This window comes from Zonotrichia albicollis, chromosome 16 (assembly GCF_047830755.1).
Source record: "Zonotrichia albicollis isolate bZonAlb1 chromosome 16, bZonAlb1.hap1, whole genome shotgun sequence".
Lineage (NCBI taxonomy): Eukaryota > Metazoa > Chordata > Aves > Passeriformes > Passerellidae > Zonotrichia > Zonotrichia albicollis.
In genome coordinates this window covers 14,703,096-14,725,920 of record NC_133834.1, presented here as the reverse complement: position 1 = coordinate 14,725,920, position 22,825 = coordinate 14,703,096, and the positions used below count along the sequence as shown (strand labels likewise).

Here is a 22,825-nt window from a genome sequence, read left to right as displayed (position 1 = left end):
GCCTCACCGCTGCCATTTTCCTGTTATTTCCTCCCAAAACTCTGCCATGATCTCCAGCCCAGCTGCCTGGGGTGCAGGGGAGTGGCCCATCAGTGCCAGCGTGTGGGGACAGGGATTGGGCAAAGGGGACCCCCCAGGCCACCCTGTGGTGCTGCCATCACTGGCACTGCTGGGACCCAGCACTGCAGTGGCCATAGAAGTCCCACCTGCCAGTGTGTGCCACCTCCTGGTGGAGGGGACCCCACTTTGTGTCACCCTGTGAGCCCCAGGGCAGTGCTGATGTCACCCCAAGGCAGCAGGGATGGCCACAGGCTGTGGCCAGGACAAGCAGTGGCAGAAGGAGCAGCGTGGGGACAGTGTCCCCAAAACCTGCCAGGGTGCCCCACGGGCACCCATCCCACATCCGGGAGGGCAGTGCCAGGAGCTCTGCCCGCAGGAACACCTTCCCTGCCTGCCTGCACCTCTGCCTCCTTCCCACATACCAGCCTGTGGTGTCACTGTCCCCGTGGTGTGTGACAGCACCCCCAGCTCTGGTGGCAGTGGTGGCAGCCACCCCCCCTCCCCATTTTCCCCAGGGTGGGCACACCACAGCATTCCCCAAAGGGGGACTCCAGCCTGTGCAGCTGGGACCAAACCCAGCAGGGCTCCCACTGTGGGACTGTGGTGGTGACAAGGACCCGGCCGTGCTGGTGACAAGTACCTGGAGGGTTCTCAGCCCCCCCAACAGCTGCATTCCTCCTGAACCTGTTTGGCAGGGCCCTGTGCAGGTGCCAAGAAAAAGGCATCCGGGCTGGGCTTTTCCTGGTCATGCCCTGCTTCACTCCATTGCCCAGTCAACAAGGAGTCTGGAGCCTGGTGCCCCCCAAAGTCACCCACGGCTCCCAGTACCGATGGTACCCCCCAGTTTCTCACCCCCCAGCAGAGATCCTGCAGCAGGTTGGGAAGGGGAAGAAAGAGGAGGCAGAAACAAGTGAAAAATGACCCAATTTAATCCCAAAGCCCCCTCAAGCTCCGTGGTTCCGGGAGCCCCTGGTGGCCCCTCCAGCCCCCCTGTCTGTGCAGCCCCTGGGGCCCCGGGCTGAGCGCACCCCCGGCTCACCCCCGGCTCACCCCTGGCTCTCTGCCTGGGCACAAGGAGCTCTCCGAGGCACCCGGCCCCTTCCTCAGCTCCGCCGGCACCAGCCGCGTCCCACCGCCCCCAGCTCCGCCCCGAGCCCTTAGGGAGGCGCCCTGAAGAAAACCATCCTGGTGGAGTAGACCAGGTCCACCAAGTAGGCGATGAGGTTGAAGATGGTGAGGAAGGTGATCCCCAGGTTCTTGTTCCACCAGCAGTCCGAGTAGCAGGAATCGGGGCGGCTCCGGCCCCCCAAGCTGTAGAGGGGCCACACGACCATGGCAGTGAGGTACATCAGCAGGGCCAGCGCGTTGTAGCCCACCAGCACCTTCTCCAGCTGGCAGGGGATGTAGCTGAGGCAGCGGCCGATGGTGAAGATGATGATGAGGAGGGTGAAGATGAAGCAGAGGGAGTAGACAGCCACGCACCACATCAGGCCAGATCCCTTACTGTATTCACTCCTCTCCAGCAGGGAGAAGATCAGGCAAGCCACGTAGGCTTCAAAGACCTTGAGGAGCCCGGGCACGGTGGAGAGGAAGCTGCTGATGTCGCCGGGCTTGGCGCGGGTCAGCGACACCTCGAGGGCGTAGGCGACGAAGCAGAGGCAGGAGGAGGTGGTGGCCACGGCCTGCCGGGCACACTTGCTGTTGTTGCAGGGGCTCTTGATTAACGTGGCAGGGAACACCACCGAGGAGGTGAACACCATCAGAGCGGCCAGCATGGAGAAAGCCGAGGTGAAGTCATCCCAGGAGAGCGGCAGCAGCGGGTAGAGCTCCAGCAGCTCCAGCAGCAGCACCAGCAGCGTCACGGCGAAGCAGAAGCACCAGGAGAACATGCACCACGTCCCGTAGGGATTCCCGAAGTCCCTGGTGGAGGCCACCAGGCTGAAGGAGAGGCAGGACAGCACCACGGCGAGGAGGCGGGCGATGCCCACCCAGGAGGTGAGGGCGCGCAGGTTCAGCGTGGCCATGGCGCGGCCGCTCTGCCCGCTGGGCACTGCCCGCAGCCGCTCTTATCCGGGGCTGGGCAGGAGCCGCCAGCCCCCCCGAGCCGCCCGTGCCAAGGACCCCCGGCTCTGCTGCCGCTGCCGCCACGCCGCTGGCTGCCGGGGCTGGTGGATCATTAACGCGGGGCTGGGCAAAGGGCGGGGACGGCGGGGCCGGGCCGGGCAGGAAGCCACCGTGTGCCACCGTGTGCCACCGCCCTGGCAGCGAGCCGCAGCCCTGCCCGCGGCAGGAGGGACAAAAGGGCCTTTCATGCACCCCTGGAATACCGGAGGGCACCCCGACACCGTGACAGGTAGCAGGGCTTGGCAGCCAGCGGGGCAGCACCCACTGGGTCACCCTGAGGGGTTTAGGGGCTGCACCCACACGGTGCCCCTGGCAGAGGGGTGACACAGCTGGGTGTAGCCCTTCACACCCTTGCAGGCGACATCACACCCCTCCGGCACCTCCGCTCCCCTCCCGGCACCTCCAGCACCCGATAAGCGGCTCAAAGTCCAGCTGTGCCAGCTGCCTGGCTGGGCAGCGCGGGTGAGGTGGCCAGGGGAGGGCATCTGCAGCCCGGGCACACCCTACAGGCAGCATCTCCCCTTCCCCAGCCTGCCTGGGGGCCACAGCAGCCAGGGCAGCACAGGAGGGCGGTGGCACATCAAAACCTGGGAGTCCAGCAGGAGGGTGAAGGCTGAAGGCTCTGGATTAACCTTTAATGTCACACAGGGTCTGGGGGTCTGTGCCCACGGCAGAGCTTGGGGATGAGGGACCCATGTCAGGGCAGCTGGGCACTCCTGGGGGGGGGCTCTTCACCCCAGGCAGGTTCCTGGCACAGCCATGGTGGGCAGGGGTGGGCGCTGCCATGGGTGCAGTGGTGCTCTGGGGGGCACAGGGTGGCTCAGAGGTGGCTGCTGGCCTCGCCCTTGGCGGGCAGCCCATTGAGGGGGCCCAGCCCCGGCCGGTTGCTCTCGTTCAGCCGCCGCACGCGGTAACTCTCGTAGTGGACGTTGTGGGTGATGTCCTTCAGGTCCTGCAGGTGTGACCTGCCCGGGGTGGCATGGGGAGGAAGGGCATCATGTCACTGTCCCCCCCACCCTGCTGTCACCCTGGGGGGTTCCAGCACTCCCAGCCCTGTCCCCGCTCACCGGATCAGCAGGTCCTGCAGCAGGGGGAACTCGCAGTGGGCTGGGTTCTCCACTGCAAGGCAAGGCAGAGGGGCAGCGTTGGCAGGAGGGCTCGGTGGCACTGGGATGCCTGGGCAGAGCATCCTGGCACGCTCTGGGTGCCACCAGAGCCCAGCATAGCTCCGTGCCACCTGCCATGGCCTGGCACCCCCCCAGGCAAGGACACACAGTGGGTGCAGGGCCTGGGGGTGAGGGGCTCTGCTCACCTTCGATGATGCCCCACTTGGTCTTGCGGCCCAGCACCCGCTTGCCGTTCACCTGGTGCTCCTGGTCTGCCCCCACCACGGCGAAGGGAATCTTCTCCTGCCAGCAGAGGCTGTGCTCGTCCTTGGTGTCCTCTGGAGTCCCCAGGGTCCCTGTCCCCCACCCTGCCCCCCAAGACGGGCCCTCCATCCCAGCAGCCCGGCACTCACACGAATCCTGTTGTTGAGTGCCCTGTCCTCGGGGTCCTGGTCGAAGTCCTCCTGCGGGTACACGCTGATGGCGTGGGTCCTCAGGTCCTCCTGGATCTGGGGGACACAGGGCTTGAGCCAGGCTGGGGGGGACATGGGGCAGCCCAGGAGCCCTGGAGATCTGTCCTCACCCTCTGCTTGAATTCTGCCCGTTCCTCCAGGGTGAGCGTGTCAGCCTTGGCGATCACCGGCACCACGTTGACGATCTTGCTGAGCCGCCGCATGAACTCCAGGTCCAGCGGGCGCAGCCTGGCAAGGGCCAGCGTCACTCTGGGCTGTCCCCACCTCTGCCACTGTGGGGTGGCCCCACCACTACCATGGCAGGTCACTCTGAGGTGACCCCAGCACTGTCACCCTGAGGGACCTTCCCCACTGCCTCCCCAGGTTGTTACCCTGTATCTGTCACCCTGGGGTGACCCCACCATCATCATCCCAGGGTGACACAACCACCCCACAGTGACCACCCCGCCACTGTCACCATGGGGTAACCACACCACGACCACTCCACAGTCCCCCTGAGGTGCCTCCACCACCTCATGATGGGGTTATCACCCCAGATTCCACCACCATCACCTCAGGGTGGGGTTATCACCCCAGACTCCACCACCACCACCTCAGGGTGGGGTTATCACCCCAGACACCACCACCATCACCTCAGGGTGGGGTTATCACCCCAGACTCCACCACCACCACCTCAGGGTGACCCCACCACTGTCATCCCAGGGTGGCACAACCACCCCGTGGTGACCCCATCACCTGTGGGTGCTGGGACTGGGGGCCACTCACCAGTGACCTGTGGGGGGCACAAAGTAGACACATCCATGGACACGGGTGTCTGGGATCTTCCTCTTGCGGGTGATGAGGATCTCCTCCCGCAGGTACCTCTCGTACTGCTCGTTGATGTATTTGATGATGGGGTCCCAGCTGAGGATGAGGAGTTGAGGGACGGCCCCTGAGCTCAACCCCCACCCCAAACTGCCACCCACGGAGCTGGGCTCCTGCTCCCCATTGTGTCCTACCAGTTGTCGTTGTTGATCTGGTCCCCAAAGCCTGGCGTGTCGGTCACCGTCAGCTTCATCTTCACCCCCTTCTCCTGGATGACTGTGGGGCACAGGTGGGTCAGGGGGGAGGGAACATTGGGGAAAAGCAGGGGAGCAGGCATGGGGGATGGTTTGAGGCTGTGAACGCAGCTTCAGACCCCAGCCCAGCCCCCTGCTTCTCCCAGGAGCTGGTGGGACACGAGCCCGTGGCGGTGACCGGGGTGGTGACCTTACTGTGGGTGATGGACTGCAGCTGCACAGTTTTGGGAATGCGTTCCTCCTGGCCGGGCTGCGAGGATTTGCGGCTCACCTTGGACTTGAAGAGGGTGTTCACCATCGTGGACTTCCCCAGCCCGCTCTGCCCTGAGGGGACACCGGCACCTCTGGTTTGTCACCCAGGGCAGTAACATCTTGATATCCACGTGGGAGCCGCCCCGAGTTTGGGATAACTCTGCTTTACCCCCAAATAAATTTCTTCCCCAAGGCAATAACCCCTTGGTATCCACTTGGGAGCATCCCAGAGGTTGGGACAGTCCATTTTATCCCAAGAACAAATTTATTCCGAAGGTAAAAACCCCTGGTACACATCTGGGGGCATCCAAGATTGGGCTAGTCTGTTTTATCTTCCAAAGAAATTTATTCCCCAAGGCGACAGCCCCTCAAAATCCATTTGGGAGCATCTCAGAAGCTGGGATGAGCTCACCTACCAGCATTACTATGCTATGCGGTATGGGATATTACTCATTTTCGATTGTTTGCTACTTAAATCAGTTAAATTTCCTTAAAATCCCTTAAAAGCATGATTTCTCCTGGCATGATGGAATCAGAGCCAGTATTCCCACCCCACCCAGGAGCAAACCCCACGCCCAGCGCTCACCCACAACCATGATGTTGAACTCAAAGCCTGTCTTCATGGTTTTGATTTTCATCTGGTCGAGCACAGCTTCGATTCCCACGTATCCGAAGAGCTGGCAGCCCACAGGGCCGGGCGCCATGGAGAGGGGCACCGCCCCCTCTTCCTCCTCCTCCTCCTCCTCCTCCGGCACGGCCGGCGGCTCCATGCTGCGCTCCTCGGGCTCCAGGCTGCTCCCTGCACCGCGGGGTGGGCAAAGCCGGTGAGCCTGGAGCCCGGGTGCCCACCCCTCCGTGCCCACCCCTCGGTGCCACCCCTCGGTGCCAGCCCTGCGCCTCAGCGTTGCCCCGGCAGCGGCGGCGGCGGCGGGCACGCAGCCCCGGCACATTCCCGGGCGCCGGTGAGGCTGGGCATGGCAACGGGGGCACGGCACCCCCCGCGCCAGGCTCCGGGCAGGTGCCAGGGGCTTCTTGGGGTGATCGTGCCACCGGACCCCGCGGTGCCACTGAGTGCCCTGCGATCATCGGGCACCGCGGCCGTGCCCAGCACCTTCTGCCCAGCGCCTTTGCCCAGCCCACGCGGTCACCGGGCACCGCTCCGGCCCCAGGGCAGGCCATGCCACCCCACAGCGCACCCACACTGTGCCCCGGCACTGGGCACGGGGGGCACCGCGGGTGCAGCGCCATCCCCGGCACAACCCGACCCCCAGGGACACGCGGGGTTTGGCCGGGGACGGTGCCCGGAGCGTGCCCCTCACCGGAGCGCCGTGCCCGCCCCAGCCCTTTGTGCGGCAGCCCCAAATCCCCTTCTTCCTCCTCCTCCTCCTCCTCCTCCTGCTGCTGCTGCTGCCTCCCAGCCCGGCCATTGTTCGGGTCCTACCTCGGCGCCGCGGTGCCCTCGCTCAGCGCCCCGCTACGGCCGGGGGGGTCCCGGGGGCGCCATCCGCGCCCCCATCGCCGCCGCAGCCCGGCCCCTTCCCTTCCCTTCGCTCGGAGCTCCCGGCTGGCACCAGCCCCGCTCCGCCGAGGCTGCGGCTCCCACGCATGACCAGCATGGCAATGCCCGCCCCCCGCAGCCCCCTCCCCAGCGCGGCCGAGCCCCTGCGCCCGGTCTGCCGATCGACTGGGGGCGGGGAGGCTGTGCCAGCCCGGCTGTGCCAACCCGGCTGTGCCAGCCTTGCTGTGATAACCCGGCTGTGCCATACCGGCTGTGCCCACCCGGCTGTGCCCACCCTGTGCCGGGCCAGCACGGATGGGGACCCCTCCCACGGCACAGGACACCCCCAATCCTCGCTTTGCCCCCGTCACCCCGTGGCACTGACTGGGAGCGGGAGTGCTCGGCCGCGGGCACGATCCCCACTGGCACCCGCGGACCACCCCGCGCTGTCTGTGCCCCCCGCCCTCCGCAGCAGCCCCTGTGCCCGGCGGGGTGGGACAGGGGGTGGTGGCCCTGCCACCCGCCCCACTGCCGCAGTGCCCCACGGCGCTTGCGTCCCCCCACGCCGCAGCCTCCCCCGCGTGTGCCAGCCGGCGCTTGGCACCGGCGGGGCTGGAGCGGCAGCTTGCGATGGCCCAGGCTGTGAGGGACCTGCTGCGACCGTGTCCGTGTGCCACGCAGCCAGGGGACAAGGGACATGTGGGCAGGGCCCGGCCTGAGCCAGCCCGGGCGCCAGGAGATGATGGAGATGAACACCCCCATTACCATGGCAACGGCATCCCGGCGTGGGAGCCACCCAGCACCCTGTGCCCGCTGAGCGCCAGAGGGATGGCAGGCTTGGGGACAGCGCTGCCGCACGTCCCGGCTGCCCCTGCGCCCCCTGGGTCGGGGTGTTCCTCGGAAGTGGTGAAACAGCCGCGGATTTCCTGGTGACAGCGGCGACACCCGGCCGGGGGACCGGGGGAGGGCGGGATGCCCATCCCGGCGGGGATCCACCCACCCAGCACCGTCCGTGCCAACAGGGTGCTGCTCCACAGGCTGGCAGCGACGGGGGGTGGGAAGCGCCCAGCAGGGAGAGGACACTGACAGCTACTGCAGCCCTCACCCCAGAGAGACATCACCCCTGTGCCCCCAGCCTGGCACCCTTCGCAGCCCCTGCCAGCTTTGGCACTTGCCAGGACACATCCAGAACCAAGTGGTGCAGCCTCTGGAGCCATCCTGGGCACTGGGCACTGCAGGAGAGAGCACTGGGATATCCCGGGCACTGGGCACTGCAGGCACTGGGATATCCCGGGTACTGGGCACTGCAGGAAGGAGCACTGGGATATCCTGGTCACTGGGCACTGCAGGAAGGAGCAGGAGGGATTTGGTGCTTGTCCCCCCCAGCTCCCCGGGGTGGTCCCTGGGGTGCAGCCCCCACAGAGGGGCTCAGCCACTGCCCTGTGCCCTGCCAGGACACAGCCACAGCCAGAGGGCACATCTGGGGTGACACTGGGGGCTGCACCCCCCGCTGCCTCCCCCCGGGCCCGGAGCCCCCCGTGGCCCTGCCCTCGGTGCCAAAAGCCCCGCTGGCAATGGGCAGCAGCCCGGCAGCCACGTGGGAGCTCTCGGCATCCCCAGGCAGCCCCGGGGCAAATGGCTCCTGCAGCCAGACCTGTTCCAGGACTCATCACGGATGCTCTTATTTTCCAGACAGGGACAAGTAATCCCGGGTCCGTGGTCTCTCCTCCATGGATTTTAATTACCGATGCAAGGTTAATTGGCCAGTTCCCCGGGAAGCCTGTAATAAAGCTTCTAGGGTGGAGGGTGCTGGGAGAGGATGAGCTGGGACAGGAGCTCCCTGTCCGGCTGCTCCCCACTGCTCCAGACCGATCCCGGGCACGGGATGGGGAGAGCCGGCCCTGGGTCCAGCACAGGGGAGCTGATCCCCCTGGCACAGGGATGGAGGTTTTGGGCATGCACCCACGGCTCGACCACACCACAGCTCTGCCCGCCCCGCTGATCTGACACAGAAACACCAGCGCCTCTCCCAGGGCCACACACGACCTCAGGGGACAGAGGTGACAGTCCCCATGTGCAGCCAGACTCGGAGCCAGCCCGTCCGTCTGGCCCTGGGAGCCGCGGGACGGGGCTGGGGTGGCTGGGGACCGACAGGGACCAGAAGCAGAAGTGAAGCATCGAGCGAAACCCCGCGCCTGCAGCGCTGCTGGGGACAGGGGACAAGGGACAGGGGACAAGTCACCCGGCCCCTGTGCCCGCACACCCCCTGCCCGCTGCCACCGCGCCATCCCTACCTGGGCGAGCCGGCCGGAGCCGGGGCTGCTGCCGCCGAGAGCTGGACACCGGGGCCAAATGGCTCCTGGGGTGCGAGGCAGAGGGCGGCTGCTGCCCACGGCTCCTCCTCCGCTCCTCCTCCTCCTCGCCCCGGGCCCTGCGTGGGCGACCCGGCGTGGAAGTGAAATGCGGCGGCTCGCTGGGAGCTTCCTCCTGCGGGGCTCCTGCGGGACCCACCGCGCCTCGGGGCCACCGCGGGTGTCAGCGGCTGGGGGCCGGGCTGGCCTCCCGGGAGAGGAAACCGCACGATCCCACCTCTTCCTGGCACAGAACCCGCCGTGCCCAGCAGGGCCTGCCAGCCCCCTGCCAGCCCCGGGCCATCTGCAGGGCAGCCGGTGGCACCCACTGCCCGCTGGCTCCTGTGTCCCCCCAGCCTGGGCTCGGCTGCCGGCCACCAACACGGCTCTGGCCTGAGTGTGTCCCCTCATCACCCCGGCTCCGTGTCCCCATTTCCCTGTCACCCTAGCTAGCTTGAGCACCGTGTCCCTGTCACAGCCCTGAGCACTGTCCCTTGTCTCCCTGTGACCCTGGCTTAGCCCCAAGCACTGCGTCCCCACGACCCCAGCTCAGCCCTGAGCACAACTGCATCAACTCAGCTTGGTCCCGAGCACCATGTCCCTGTCACCTCCTCTTAGCCCTGAGCACTTTCCCTTTGTGCCCCCATCAGCCTGGCTTGGCCCCAAGTACCGTGTCCCCATGTCCTTGTCACCTTGGCATCACCCCAACTGCTGTCCTTTGTGTCCCCATGATCTGTCTCAGCCCTGAGCACTGTCCCTCAGTGTCCCCATGATCTGTCTCAGCCCTGAGCAGTCCCTCAGTGTCCCCTATGATCTGTCTCAGCCCTGAGCATGGTCCCTCAGTGTCCCCATCACCTGTCTCACCTCGGGCTCTGTTGTCCCGTGTCCCCATGACCCAGGCTGTCCCCAGCCCCATCCCTGGCCCGGGGAGCCGCGGGCAGCCGGGCTGGCTGGGCAGCAGGGCCAGGGGCATTGCTGGGGATGATTCAGCGCTGCCCGGAGCAGATGTATGGATGCCTTCGCCGCGTCAGTACTTAGGGCCCGGCCACGGCGGCTCCGCGACAGCAGCGAGACGGGCAAAGAGCCCCGAGCACCGAGCCAGGGAGCAGTGGCAGCCGCGTCCCGGCCACCCCGGCGCCCTCCGGAGCAGCCGCTGGGAAAAGGGACACTTGGGGCCTGGGGACGGGCACGGGTCCAGCCTGGCACGGCGGGATCCGAGGGCACAGGAGCCGCGCCGGGATCCGGGCAGCGCTGCCCGCGGCACCGGGCGCACGCCGAGCACGCCCCGCTCCGCCTGGCCCCCCGCCACCTGCCGAGCCCCGCGGGGAGGGAGGAACAGGATCCAGCCCCGTGCCAAGCCGCGAGGGATGCGAGGGGAAGAAAGCGCTGGACGCGGGACAAGATCGCGGCGATAGGCGGGCGGCACGCGCGGGGCCGGCGCGATTGGGGCTCATGGGCCCCGACCCGCTCCAGCGCCGGGCGGGCCGGGAGCGCCGCCAGCACCGCGGGGACGGGCGGGCCGGGAGCGCCGCCAGCTCCGCTCGGCTCCCACAGCCGGCACGGGGAGCAGCGAGCAGCCGGTCCCCAGAGCCGCCGTCACTGCGCGCTCCTCCCGCCATCGGCTCCTGCGCCCGCCGAGGGGGAGAGAGGGACGGGGACAGGAACGAGTCCTACCGTGCTCCGGCGTCACCGCTGCCCCGCTGCCGTCCGCAGGCTCGCCGGGAGCCGCTGCCACCACGCAGGGTCCCCGCGGGGCCACCTGCCCGGCGCTGGGGAGGGGGCCCAGGGCCGGCAGCAGCACCAGCCCCCCCAGGAAGGCGGGCTGCGAGCTCACCTGCACCGTCTGCGGCTGCGACACCAGCCTGAAGGTGGCGGCCTGGGGGGCTGGCAGGGCTGGCAGCGCCCCTGCCCTGCCCTCAGCCGCCTCCCCCGGTGCCCAGGGCTGGGCAGGGGCCCGGCGGGACGGGCTGGGGCTGAGGGGGACCCTGCGCTGGGGCCGGGACACCGCGCGGGGAGCCGGGGGCAGCCCCGGGGCTGTCTCTGTGCCATCGTACGGGGGCAGGGCGGAGGAGGAGGATGAGGAGGAAGGCTGGTGGGTGCGAGGCTGCGCTGCAGAGCTCTGGGTGCCCCAGGGCTGCGTCCCCAGGCCCGGCTCCTCGGCGATGTGCAGGTCCAGCGCCGGCAGGGAGCCGTGGCTGGCGGCGGCCCCGCGGAGGGGATGGTCCAGCTCCACCGGGAAGACGCTGCCGTGGGACGGGACCTTCTTCAGGCCGGGGCTGGCGGCCGGGGGGCTGCCCGGGGGCTGGGGGGGCCCGGTGGGCGCGGGGCTCTCCAGGCTGGAGGAGGAGCTGCGCTGGCTCTCCCCGTCGCTGCCCGGGCCCGCGGCCGAGGCCTGGCGGCTCGGGAAGGAGGCGGCGCGGGCGATGCCGGTGCCGCCGGTGCCGTTGGCTCTGCCGGTGGCCGGGCCGGAGCCGAGGCGGGTCCGCAGCACCGGGCTGGGCACGGGGCCCAGGCGGGGCGGGTGGCCGGGCTGCAGGGGCTGGTGGCTCTCGCCTGGGGACAGCAAGGAGCCGGGGGCCTCGTCCCCATCTTCTGCCTCAAACGACTTCTTGAGCGCTGGGGACAGAGAAAGAGAGAGATGGTGGCACCGGAGCGATCCCCGATGGCACCCGTGCCCTGCCCTGCCCCGTGTGTGTCCCCCCATCACCCAGAGGTGCCCCTGATTGTGAGCCCGTCCCACCGAGGACCCCGGCCCGGCGCCAGCTCCTCCCCAGCCCCGCTGTCCCCGAGGGTTTATCATTGTTCCCCGGTTGATCTGGCCGGTGCTGCCGGCTCCCCTCGCAGCACACTGCCCGCTTTATTCCCCCTGAAAGGGATCCGGCCGAGTAACCGGATCCCCGCCTGACCCTCTCCCCTCTCCCCCTGCATCCCTCCCGGCAGCCGGGGAGGATTCCTGCCCTTTCCCGGGCCTTAACCCTGGAGCCCGCTGATGGCAGCGCCATCGCCCCGCTCGGGGACTGTCACAGCCCGTTCTGGTGCTGCTGCTGCGCCTCCCACGCGGCCTCACAGCGGCCACGGGCCCTGGCACAGCCCCGGTGCCAACATCCCCACACGGGCTCCCCGGGGCTGCAAAGCTCCTGCAGGGCCCCTCCGGGTGGCACCGACCCCATGGGGTGACCCCGTGAAGCCCCCGCGGTGCAGCCGCCCCCTCCTTGCCCCGGGAGCCGCTGCCGGGACAGCGCGGGGGGCCCGGGCTCCCTGCGGAGCCTCCCTCACTGCCAGCGCCGAGCGGCTGCTTCCCCCGGGGGGCTCCGTGGGGGCGGCCTCGCTGCGCCCCTGCATCCTGCCCGCGTGTGCCAGCCTGCCCCGGCACCCACGGGCTGGCACCGGCCCGCCCGCACCCTCCTCTTCCTCGGTGCGGGGGCTCAGGGTCCGTGCCTGTCCCCTCCCCTGTGCCCTGTGCCCTGTGCCCTGTGGGGCAGGGCAGGGTCAGGGGCCGGGGCGTGGGCGCTGCCGATCACCGCTGTCCCCAGGGCAGGGAATGGTCCAGCCCTGCCCCACCGGGGGCCACGGGGTCACGGGGCCGGCGACCCCCTCCCCACATCCCTGCCTGTGCTTTGTTACCGCCCAAAATGCCTCCTTTCACCCCAAACCTGCCTCTGGCTCCTGAGCCGGCCTCATCCAGGTGTGATGGGCAGGGGGAGCGAGGAGGGGATGCGGGGCAAGGTGGGGGTGGCAGAGGGGGAGGGGGGTGGCAGGAGGTTTGGGACGGATGGGGAGGGGTCGGGGGAATGGCAGGGGGTGAAGGTGGGGTGTCAGGAGGTGGAGATGTTGAGATGGGGTGGCAGGGGGTTCAGAGGGGTGGCAGCGCGCACGGGGGAGGTGGGAGGTGAAGGAGGGGTGCCAGGAGGTTCAGGGGGTCTGTGGGGGTTCGGCGGGGGCCGGGGGTGTCCCCGGCAGCGGCGGGGTTAAGGTGCCCGGGGTAGGTGCACACATTCCTCCCCGGCGAGGGCAGCAGCAGCCCCCGGGTCGGGTTTCGCCTCCCGCCCCCGGCCCGGCCCCCCCCAGCCCCCGGCCCGCGGGCAGAGCGCGCACACGCGGGAGCGCGCACGGGGACACCGCGCACGGGGACACCGCGGGCTGGGGGGTCCCGCACCTTCCCCGCAGCCTCGGCCGCCCCCCCGGAGCAGCCCTGCACCCCCCGGGCCGGGGGCAGCGCAGCCCCCACGGTGCCCAGCCCTGGGGCCACCCGAGTCCCCGCCATGTGCAGCCCCGGGGGCGCCACCCCCCAACCCAGTGCCCACCCCCGGAGGGCAGCGCAGCCCCCGCGGCGCTGAGAGCTCGGGGAGCCCCTCAGGCTCCGGCTCAGCATCCCCCAAATCGCAGCCCCCTGTGGGGAGCGCAGCCCCCACCACGCTCAGCCCACCCCAGGACCCCCAGCCCAGCAGCAGCCGAACCCCCGGACCGAACCCCAGTGCCCCCCGCTCCCCCCTTGGGGACACCCCAGCGCCCCAGAAGCCCGGCCAGCAGCATCGCCCCCACAATCAGCCTCCGGGCGGGGGGAGTGCAGCCCCCCCCTTGGGGGCACCCCCGCCCCCGAGACCCCCGGGCAGCAGAGCCCCCCCCCACCCTGGGGACACCCCCGGGGACATCCCCCTTGGGGACACCCCCGAGACACCCCCCGGGACATCCCCGGGACACCCCCGTTCCTCCCAGCCCCGAGGGGGGGTCCCGCACCTTCGAAGTCGGAGAGGATCCCGTCCAGGTGCTCCTTGACCGACAGCCGGGCCATGGCGGGCCGGGGGGGGCCGGGGCTGCCGCCCACCCGCGACCCCCGCACGCGGAGGGGGCAGCGCGGCCGAGCCCACCGAGCCCGGCACGGGACGGGCCGGCGCCGCTGCCCTCGGCGGGAGGGGAAGGAGGAGGGGACGGGCCGGGGGAGGGGAGGGGAAAGGGAGGGGAGGGGGAGGTCCCGCCTGCGCCCCCGCCCCGGCCCGGGACCCCCCCGCTCCCCCGGGCCCGCCCCGTGCCGGAATGGGGATGGGGATGGGGATGGGGATGGGGATGGGGATGCAGCAGCCCCGAATGGGGGTCCCGGGCAGCCTGGGGGGCTCCTGGCCAGGCCGGAGGGATCCCAGAAAGGGTGGGGGAGCTGGAGGATACCGGGCAGGATGGAGTCCCGGAGAAGTGGGGAGGGCCAGGCTGGGGGGCCCGGGCAGGCTGGGGTGCCCGCCAGGCTCCGGGGGCAGGGGGCTTCCAGCAGCCTGTCCTCCCCAGTTCTGCATCACCAGGAATTCCCAGCTTGGAGCAAGAGGAGGAAAACGCTCTGCAACAGGCAGGGCTGCTGTCGCTGCGTCCCCGCTGGGTGTGGGGTCCTCGCTGGAGTGTCACCCCCCCCGGTGTGTCCCTGCCCGGGGCTGTGTCCCCTGCTGGAGCGCCCGGAGCATCCCTGGGGCTGCGCTCCCCGCGGCCATCCCGGGGCTCTGCCCACAGGGCGGCACCGGCAGCCCCGGGCTCAGGGCTGCGCTGGGGCTGCCCCCCAAACCTGGGCTGGGGCTCTGCTCCCCCCAGCCCGGCTGCCAAGGGTTAACCCCATCCCTGCCCCGGCCCCGGCCCCGGCCCGGCTGCAGATGGGGAAGGGGAAGGAGCTGGAAAGGCCTCCTGCACCCAGAGCAATCCATTCTGCACCCAGAGCAATCCCTGCACCCAGAGCAATCCATTCTGCACCCACAGCAATCCCTGCACCCAGAGCAATCCCTGCAGCACCCACAGCAATCCCTGCACCCACAGCAATCCCTGCACCCACAGCAATCCCTGCACCCAGAGCAATCCATTCTGCACCCAGAGCAATCTCTGCACCCACAGCAATCCATTCTGCACCCAGAGCAATCTCTGCACCCACAGCAATCCCTGCAGCACCCAGAGCAATCCCTGCACCCACAGCAATCCATTCTGCACCCAGAGCAATCTCTGCACCCACAGCAATCCCTGCAGCACCCAGAGCAATCCCCTCTGCACCCACAGCAATCCCTGCAGCACCCAGAGCAATCCCTGCACCCACAGCAATCCATTCTGCACCCAGAGCAATCCCTGCAGCACCCACAGCAATCCATTCTGCACCCACAGCAATCCCTGCACCCACAGCAATCCCTGCAGCACCCAGAGCAATCCCTGCACCCACAGCAATCCATTTTGCACCCACAGCAATCCCTGCACCCACAGCAATCCCTGCTGCCCCCAGAGCAATCCCTGCAGCACCCACAGCAATCCCTGCAGCACCCAGAGCAATCCCTGCAGCACCCACAGCAATCCATTCTGCACCCACAGCAATCCCTGCAGCACCCAGAGCAATCCCTGCAGCACCCAGTGCAATCCCCTCTGCACCCACAGCAATCCCTGCACCCACAGGAATCCCTGCAGCACCCACAGCAATCCCTGCACCCACAGCAATCCCTGCACCCACAGCAATCCATTCTGCACCCAGAGCAATCCCTGCAGCACCCACAGCAATCCCTGCAGCACCCACAGCAATCCCCCCTGCGCTCAGAACAATCCTTCTCCACAGGGACACAGCCACAGAGCCCTGCTGTACCCAGCCCTGCTGTGGGGACACAGGACAGGGACCAGGGCATGTGGGACATGGGGGTGGTGGCCTTGGTCGTGGCCAGGCTTTGGGGATGTTCAGAAGTGTCACTGGCCCATGGAACCACAGGAATGTTGTGGCTGGGAAAGTCCTGAGATCATCAAGTCCAAGCGTCCCTCAGCACTGCACACCCATGTCCCCAAGTGCCACATCTCTGTCTTCAGATGGTGACCCCAGCACTGCCCTGGGCGGCTGTGCCAGGGCCTGACCACCCTTCCCATGAAGGAATTTTCCCAATATCCATTCTAAACCTCCCCTGGCACAGCTTGGGGCTGTTCCCCCTTGTCCTGTCCCTGTTCCCTGGCTGTCCCCTCCTGTCAGGAGCTGTGCAGAGCCACAAGGGCCCCCCTGAGCCTCCTTTGCTCCAGGCTGAGCCCCTTCCCAGCTCCCTCAGCCCCTCCTGGTGCTCCAGCCCCTTCCCAGCCCTGTTCCCTTCCCTGTTCCCTTCCCTGTTCCCTTCCCTCCAGCCCCTCCAGGTCCCTCTGGCCATGAGTGGCCCAGACCTGTCCCCAGCCCTGGAGCTTTGTCACCGTGCTCAGCCCCCCCAGCTGGGTGGAAGGGCTGGAGCTGGGCTGGGAGCAGCTCTGGAGCTGCTCTGAAGGATGCAGACACCTTCAGAGCTTTGGGACTTTTCTGGAGCAGTTTTGAAAAGGCTGGAGAGGTTTTAGTCCATTCAGATCCCTTTTCAGAGGAGGTGCAGAAGAGCTGGAGCGCTTTGGAGCAGCTCTGATTATTTTTTATGAGTTTTGGAGTTGTTTCAGGGTTGCCTGTGCCCCTCTGACGTCATTCAGAGGGGGTTTAGGATAGTTGCAAACTGAGTTTAGAGATATTATTAAAAATTTTAACCCTTTTGAGAGGCCCATGAAGAAGCTCCAGAGGGGTTTCAAGGGCCTTTTGGAGGCTGTTGGGGCACTCGAGGAGTTTCACAGCTGCACAGAGGAGGCTTGGAGAGCTTCAGAGCTGCCAGGAGACCTTCCCTATGATCCGTTTTGAGCTATTTCGAGGAGTTTTAGAAGAGTTTGGAGAGCTTCAAGTGCTACTTCGAGGCAGTTTTGGTATCTTGGTGCCTTGCAGGGCTGGTTGGAGGAGCATGAGAGCTGTTTGAGCAGCTCAAGTGGTTCAGTAATGGCCAGAGCTCCGTCCTTCCAGAGCCTGAGCTGCTCAAAAAGGAGATTTACAGCTCCTTGAAGCCCCCCAGCAGCACAGAAATACCCCCAGAGCTGTTTACCTACCCCATTTCTAGAACAGCTTCGAGATGGAGAGGTTGAGATCGCAGAGGAATTTTTAAAAGGAAGTTTCAGAGGTGTTTAGGGAAATCTTTGGTGCACTCTAGAGCTGCTTGGAGGGTGCAGAGCAGTTGGGAATGCTGCAGAGGTGATTTACAGATGCTCAGGGATGCTTTGGACGTGCTCAGGGATGGTTTAGGGCAGCTCAGGGATGGTTTAGAACAGCTCAGGGATGGTTCTGGAGCAGTTCAGGGACACTTTGGAGCATGGCAGGGATATTTTGGAGGAGCTCTGGGATGTTTTATGCAGCTCAGGGACAGTTTAGAGCAGTTCAGGGACACTGGAGCATGGCAGGGATGTTTTGGAGAAGCTCTGGGATGGTTTTGGAGCAGCTCTAGGGATTTTTGGAGGAGCTCTGGGATGTTTTTGAGCAGCTCAGAGATGTTTTATGCAGCTCAGGGATGGTTTAGAGCATGTCAGGGATATTTTGGATCATGCCAGGGATGTTTTGGGACAGCTCTGGGATGTTTTTGAGCAGCTCTGGGATGTTTTATGAAGCTCAGGGATGTTTTAGAGCAGTTCAGGGACGCTTTGAAGCATGGCAGGGAGGAGCTCTAGGATGGTTTTGGGCAGCTCAGGGATATTTTGGAGCTCTGGGATGTTTTTGAGCAGCTCAGGGATGTTTTATGAAGCTCAGGGATGTTTTAGAGCAGTTCAGGGACATTTTGGATCATGCCAGGGATGTTTTGGGACAGCTCTGGGGGTGTTTTGGAGGAGCTCTGGGACGTTTTTGAGCGGCTCAGGTACGTTTTATGCAGCTCAGGGATATTTTCGAGCGTATCAGGGATATTTTGGAGCAGCTCTGGGGGTGTTTTGGAGCCTCGGTGGTGCCCTGAGCAGTCTGAAGCAATCTGGGGGGTTTCAGAGCTCCCAGGGTGTGTCAGAGCCTTTCCCAGCTCTTTGCTGCTGCCCCGAGCAGTTCGGAGGAACAGTCTGGAGCCATCCGGCGGCACGGCGGGAGCTGGGAGGGGATTCTGCACGTTCGGGCCCTTTGGGGCGGCTTAAAGGGGTGGGGAGGGGTGGAGGAGGCTTAGAGGGGTGGGGAGCAGCTTAGCAGGGGCGTTTAAGGGATTTTGGAGCCGTTCGGAACAGCCGAGTGCTCCGAGGGGGCTCTCCCGGGGCGGAGGGAAGGGAAGGGAAGGGAAAGCTCCGAGTTCCTGCAGGAGGGGAGGGAGCCCGAGCCCCGTCCCAGCCTGCCCGGCCCTGGGCAGCAGGACCGGCTCCCAGGGTCCCACCTGGATCCTCCAGGAAGGTGAGCAGGGAATTCCCCCATTGCCACCCACACAGCTCGGCTGGCTGGGGAGATCCTGGCTCCCTCCGACCTTCATCCCTCTGGAATGGGCGGGGTCCTGCCTTCCTCATCTTCATCCTCCCAAAATCAGGGCATCCCAGCCAGCTCCAGCCTCACTCATCCTGATCCTGATCCTAATGCTCCCAAAATCACAGCACTCCAGCCAGTTCCAGCCTCCCTTATCCTCATCCTCCCAAAATCAGGGCATTCCAGCCAAGTCCAGCCTCTCTCATTCTCATTCTCATTCTCATTCTCATTCTCATTCTCATTCTCATCCTCCTCCTCCTCCTCATGCTCCCAAAATCACAGCATTCCAGCCAGTTCCAGCCTCCCTCATCCTCCCCTTCATCCTCATCCTCCCAAAATCAGGTCCAGCCAGCTCTAGCTTTCCTCATCCTCATTCTTATTCTTATTCTCATTCTCATCCTCCTCCTCCTCATCCTCCCAAAATCAGGGTATCCCAGCCAGCTCCAGCCTCCCTCATCCTCATCCTCATCCTCCCAAAATCAGGAGATTCCAACCAGCTCTAGCTTCCCTCATCTTCATCCTCATCCTCATCCTCATCCTCCCAAAATCAGGAGATTCCAACCAGCTCTAGCTTCCCTCATCTTCATCCTCATCCTCATCCTCATCCTCATCCTCATTCTTTCTCATTCATCCTCATCCTCCTCCTCCTCCTCATCCTCCCAAAATCAGGGCACTCCAGCCAAGTCCAGCCTCCCTCATCCTCATCCTCATCCTCATCCTCATCCTCATCCTCATCCTCCCAAAATCAGGAGATTCCAACCAGCTCTAGCTTTCCTCATTCTCATTCTCATCCTCATCCTCATCCTCATCCTTTCTCGTTCATCCTCCTCCTCCCAAAACCAGGGCACTCCCTGGTGCAGGAGCATTTCCACTCAGTGCAGCCCCACTGGAGATGCAGCACTTGGATATTTGGGATGCTCCAATGCAGCACTGGGATCCTCAGGATGCTCTGTGGAAGAACAGGCTCTGGGCAGGAATAGTAACAGCTTTTAATCCGACAAGAATTGATACATCAGTTAAGACAATACCATTTTTGCCTCTTTTTGGGGGGACTTCCTTCACATAGCGGTCGGGAAAGAGGAACATTTTCAGGATGTACAGTTTTTGTCTTGTTTTTGTTTTTGTTTTTCTCTCTCCATAGGGACTTTAAAGCATGGTGAATGTGCAAGTCAGTGCTTTTTGTTTGCTTAAAACTTTTTTTTTTTTTCCCCGGTGCTTATTTACAGTTACAGTACCTCTGTGAGAGCGACAGGAAAAAACAAACGATTGTTTGAGACCTGGGGATCCAGGATCCCAAGTCGAGAAAGGCAGATCTCCAATATTTATATATTTATACATATATATATATATATATATGCTTTTGTGTATACACAGATACATTTCTCTCTTCTTTTAAAGTATTAAAAAAATGGATCAACCTTCATTCTATAAAAATACCTACTCTACAAGATAGAAAAATTTTCCCTCTCCAAGTATACACTGATTTACACCCAAAGCTTCTCTGGAAATGTACATTACGTGGCTTCTTCCCGCGGCCTCGGGGCAGGGAGGGGAGCAGGGAGGGAGGGCTGGGGTGGTGCAGGGGCTGCCCCGGGGTTCGGGGCTCAGCCCCACAGTGGCTCGGCCGCTGTGCCCTGCATGAGTGGTGACAGTGCCCCCCTGCACTGGGTCACCCCCAGGGCTGGAGGGGTTTGGGGGGAGCAGGCACCCCCGGGATTGCTGTGGCTTCTGCTTCCAGGCCGTCCTGGCACTCGCAGACCTGAGGGGCAGGAGGAAGAGGAGCGCCGGGCTGGAGCCGGTGCGGGGATGGCGCTGGCAGGAGGGGACAGCGGCCACTGTCGGGTCACGCTGTGCCACGGCCGCCGGTGCCAGCGCGCCCAGAGCTGTCCGATGTAAACATGGCTTTTGTTTCCAGGGAGCTGCTGGTGTTCTCCAGCTCCCCTCCCCGTCGGCACAGAGATTCCAGCCCCGGCCGGTGCCAGGGATGAGGAACGAGGGGGCTCCTCCAGCGCAGGAACGGGGAAGGAGCCGGAGCAGGCTCTCCCTCCAGGGCTGCAGCTATCACCAGCAGAGCCCTGCTCCGGCTGGCAATGGCACAGGCCGCTGTCCCCAGCCTTCGGGAGGGGAGCTGGCCACCTCGGGGCTCCCCTGCAGCTCCCAAAGCGCTGCGTGTCCCAGCCAGGACGAGGAGAGGCGGCCGGAGGCGCTGCAGCCTTGCCCCGGTGCCACACAGAGCCTGTGCCCGGCTGGGGACGAGGGACAGCTCCTCCCGGAGCCACCTCAGCGGCACAGCCCGGCAGGAGGAGGAGGAGGAGGAGGAGGGAGCGGAGCCGGGGTGCCGAGACGTGCCGACAGTACCGAGCCACGGACAGCAACAATAAATAAGGAGGCAGGTGAGCGAGTGTGCTCACGCCCTGTCCCCGAGAGCCCCGGGCTGCCCCGCGGGCTCTGCACGCAGCCCGAGCACGGGGCAAGGATGGGCTGAGCCAGCTGCATGAGGCCATTTGCATTAAGTTAATTAAAAAATAAACCAAAACCCCAAACCAAAAGCAAACCCCAACCCTGTGCGAGTCCGGGAGGCGCTGCCCTGGCTCTGCCCGGTGGGTGTGTCGGGGACACTTTGGCACAGCGGGGCAAAGTCAGCGCTGTCGCTTCCATCGCCGTGTCCCTCGGAGGGGCGGTGCCTGTCGGGACAGTCCCCAGCGCCACAGGCACTTCCTGCAGTGTCCCTTTCCTGAGCTCCTTCTCCAGGTTCCCTTTCACCCCTCCACAGCCAGGAGGGCTTCAAAATAACGCAGTCAGACAACAAAGCCTGCCTGCTGCTTTTCCTTTTCCCTGGTCCGCGGCTCAGTCACTCCCCGACCTGAGGCTTCCTTGTGCCTTCATCAAGTGCAAAGACGTTTGGAGTCCCTCTTCATCCTCTCAGAGCACCAAATCCTCCCGGCTGCACTACTTGACCTCCAGGATGGAGGGGTTGGTCTCCATGATGGCCACGATGATCCTGTCGATGTAATCCTGCAGGCGGAAGTTGATCTCCTCCTGCTTCTGGATTGCTTCCATGAGCTGCAGCACACGGAGAGGAGGGAGAGGAGGGAGAGGAGGGAGAGTTCACTGCCTGGCACTGCCCAGGGCGCTGTGCTTCCATGGCTGGGACATTCCTGACCTTGTCTAAATGGCCAGGGAAAAACTGGTTCTGCTCCCTCCTGTGAGCTCTCAGCCTGATGGAGAGAGCTGCCCCGCAGAGAGCAGGGAGCATCACATCTCCATTGGATCCCCAAAATATCCAGGTGTGTTTCCCCACTTCCTGACGTGTTAAAGATCTAATTCCAGTGTTTGTGCAGGCTCAGCCACCCCTGGCTGGTGTTCAGGGAGAAAATGTGCTGGAGGAGCTGGGATGTCCAGGGGGAATGTGCTGGCTCCCAGGGGTTCTGATGGACACAGCCCGTGGTGGCTGTCCCAGAGCTGCCAGACTCAGCAATGGGCAGGGAGCAGCTCCCCTGCTGCCAGCAGGGAGGGCTGGCAGGCAGGGTCAGTCCTGAGAGCTCTGCAGATAATTGTGTGGGGATTTCTCCGCTCTTGCCAGCTTTCAGGGGGATTTTGAGCATGGGCTGGGCCACAGACAGGGCACAGCCCCTCCTCCCAGCCATGCCAGGTGCAGGCACCCAGCAAGGAGCAGTGTGAGCTCCTCATGGCACGTACCTCATCTCTGGAGACAGAGCTGATCTCCGCTGCCAGGGACTCGGAGAAGGAGGCTGAGAACAGGTTCTTGGCTCCCTGGATGCTCAGGTTGATGATCTGCCCATTGAGCTCATCGTTCTGCTCCTTCAGGTTCCTGTTATCCTGTTCACACACACAAACCACACACTGCTGGAGCAGCTGGTGCTCAGAGCTGATCCAGACCAGCAAAGGCAGACAGGGGCTTTCACCCTAACACAGCTCACACAGGGCTGGGAACAGCACATGGGCTGCTGCCTCCACCTCAGCAGAGCCTGGAGAACCTCTGGAAGCATGGGAACACTGGGAAGACCCAGAGGACACAGCAGAGAGAGAAGGGCTCCTGTTGTCCCTGAGAAAGCACCAACCTCCCTCTCCCAGGACAGGAAAGCAAGACAGCACTGGGCTCCTGGATCCATTCCTTCTCTTGGGAGAGAGCCCTTGGGCCCTGCTGGTCCTGCCTTGGCATCAGGGAATGGTTTCCCTGCCAGGCCAGCCCTCCTTACCTGCTTGAGCTGCTTGATCTCCTGCTCCAGCTCAGTCTCCCGTGTCCTGCTGTTGTACTCCTGCAGCCCCATGCTGCTGCTGCGGCCCCGGCGCTGCTCGGCCTCCAGCTTGAAGAGCTGCAGGTGCTCCAGCTGCTTCCTGAGGTCCTCAATGAGCTGCAGGGCAAGGCAAGGGGACAGCTGAGTGCCACAGGCCTGGCAGATCCAGCAGCAGCCTCTGGGTGTGGCTGCTGTGGGAGCAGCTCATGGATTGCTGCAGCAGGATTGTTTGCCACAGCAGGGGCTGCCCCTGGATCCCTGGCAGTGCCCAAGGCCAGGCTGGATGGAGTTTGGGGCAATCTGGGACAGTGGGAGCTGTCCCTGCCCATGGCAGGGGGTGGAACAAGATGAGCTTTGAGGTCCTTCTCAACCCAAACCATTCCATGACTGAATTCCT

At 64.9% G+C, this 22,825-nt stretch overlaps 3 protein-coding genes across 12 annotated transcripts in view; all 3 read right to left on the bottom strand.

The window, feature by feature from the left end:
- Nucleotides 1-971: 971 nt before the first annotated feature.
- Nucleotides 972-2,646, bottom strand: LOC102062327 (myeloid-associated differentiation marker homolog). Its single transcript, XM_005496711.4, is given in 3 exon segments — nt 972-2,214; nt 2,216-2,304; nt 2,307-2,646. Coding segments are annotated over 3 exon segments (1,152 nt in total). The 5' UTR covers nt 2,373-2,646; the 3' UTR covers nt 972-1,217.
- A 145-nt stretch (nt 2,647-2,791) lies between these two features.
- Nucleotides 2,792-13,849, bottom strand: SEPTIN12 (septin 12). 3 transcript variants are annotated; one of them, XM_074552989.1, is made up of 11 exons: nt 13,660-13,849; nt 10,597-11,538; nt 5,660-5,872; nt 5,017-5,145; nt 4,762-4,843; nt 4,529-4,666; nt 3,874-3,991; nt 3,704-3,799; nt 3,497-3,593; nt 3,252-3,303; nt 2,792-3,149 (listed from the first exon to the last, which is right to left on the bottom strand). In XM_074552989.1, exons 1-11 carry the CDS (start codon nt 13,712-13,714, stop codon nt 3,005-3,007), a joined length of 2,067 nt encoding a protein of 688 aa, XP_074409090.1. In that variant the 5' UTR covers nt 13,715-13,849; the 3' UTR covers nt 2,792-3,004. The 3 variants fall into 3 exon arrangements, with proteins under 3 accessions (XP_074409090.1, XP_074409092.1, XP_074409091.1); XM_074552991.1 differs by lacking the exons at nt 10,597-11,538; nt 13,660-13,849 and adding an exon at nt 8,866-9,000; XM_074552990.1 differs by lacking the exons at nt 10,597-11,538; nt 13,660-13,849 and adding an exon at nt 6,515-6,704.
- Nucleotides 13,850-19,314: 5,465 nt separating this feature from the next.
- RAB11FIP3 (RAB11 family interacting protein 3) overlaps nt 19,315-22,825 on the bottom strand; it is a 93,052-nt gene continuing 89,541 nt past the window's right edge. For all 8 annotated transcript variants that reach the window (XM_005496646.4, XM_074553124.1, XM_074553129.1 and 5 more), the window contains 3 exons: nt 22,390-22,545; nt 21,869-22,009; nt 19,315-21,232 (listed from right to left, as the gene is read on the bottom strand). In XM_005496646.4, the coding sequence (XP_005496703.2) occupies nt 21,119-21,232; nt 21,869-22,009; nt 22,390-22,545 (411 nt within the window). In that variant the 3' untranslated portion in view covers nt 19,315-21,118. The remainder of the gene's footprint in view (nt 21,233-21,868; nt 22,010-22,389; nt 22,546-22,825) is intronic.

Coding starts and splice junctions, on each gene's coding strand:
- SEPTIN12 (XM_074552989.1), bottom strand. CDS start 13,714: ATGGCCCGGCTGTCGGTCAAGGAGCACCTGGACGGGATCCTCTCCGAC. Junction 5,146..5,659: donor GTTCAACATCATGGTTGTGG/GTGAGCGCTGGG, acceptor GTGTCCCCTCAG/GGCAGAGCGGGCTGGGGAAG. Junction 3,150..3,251: donor CTGCAGGACCTGCTGATCCG/GTGAGCGGGGAC, acceptor CACCCCGGGCAG/GTCACACCTGCAGGACCTGA.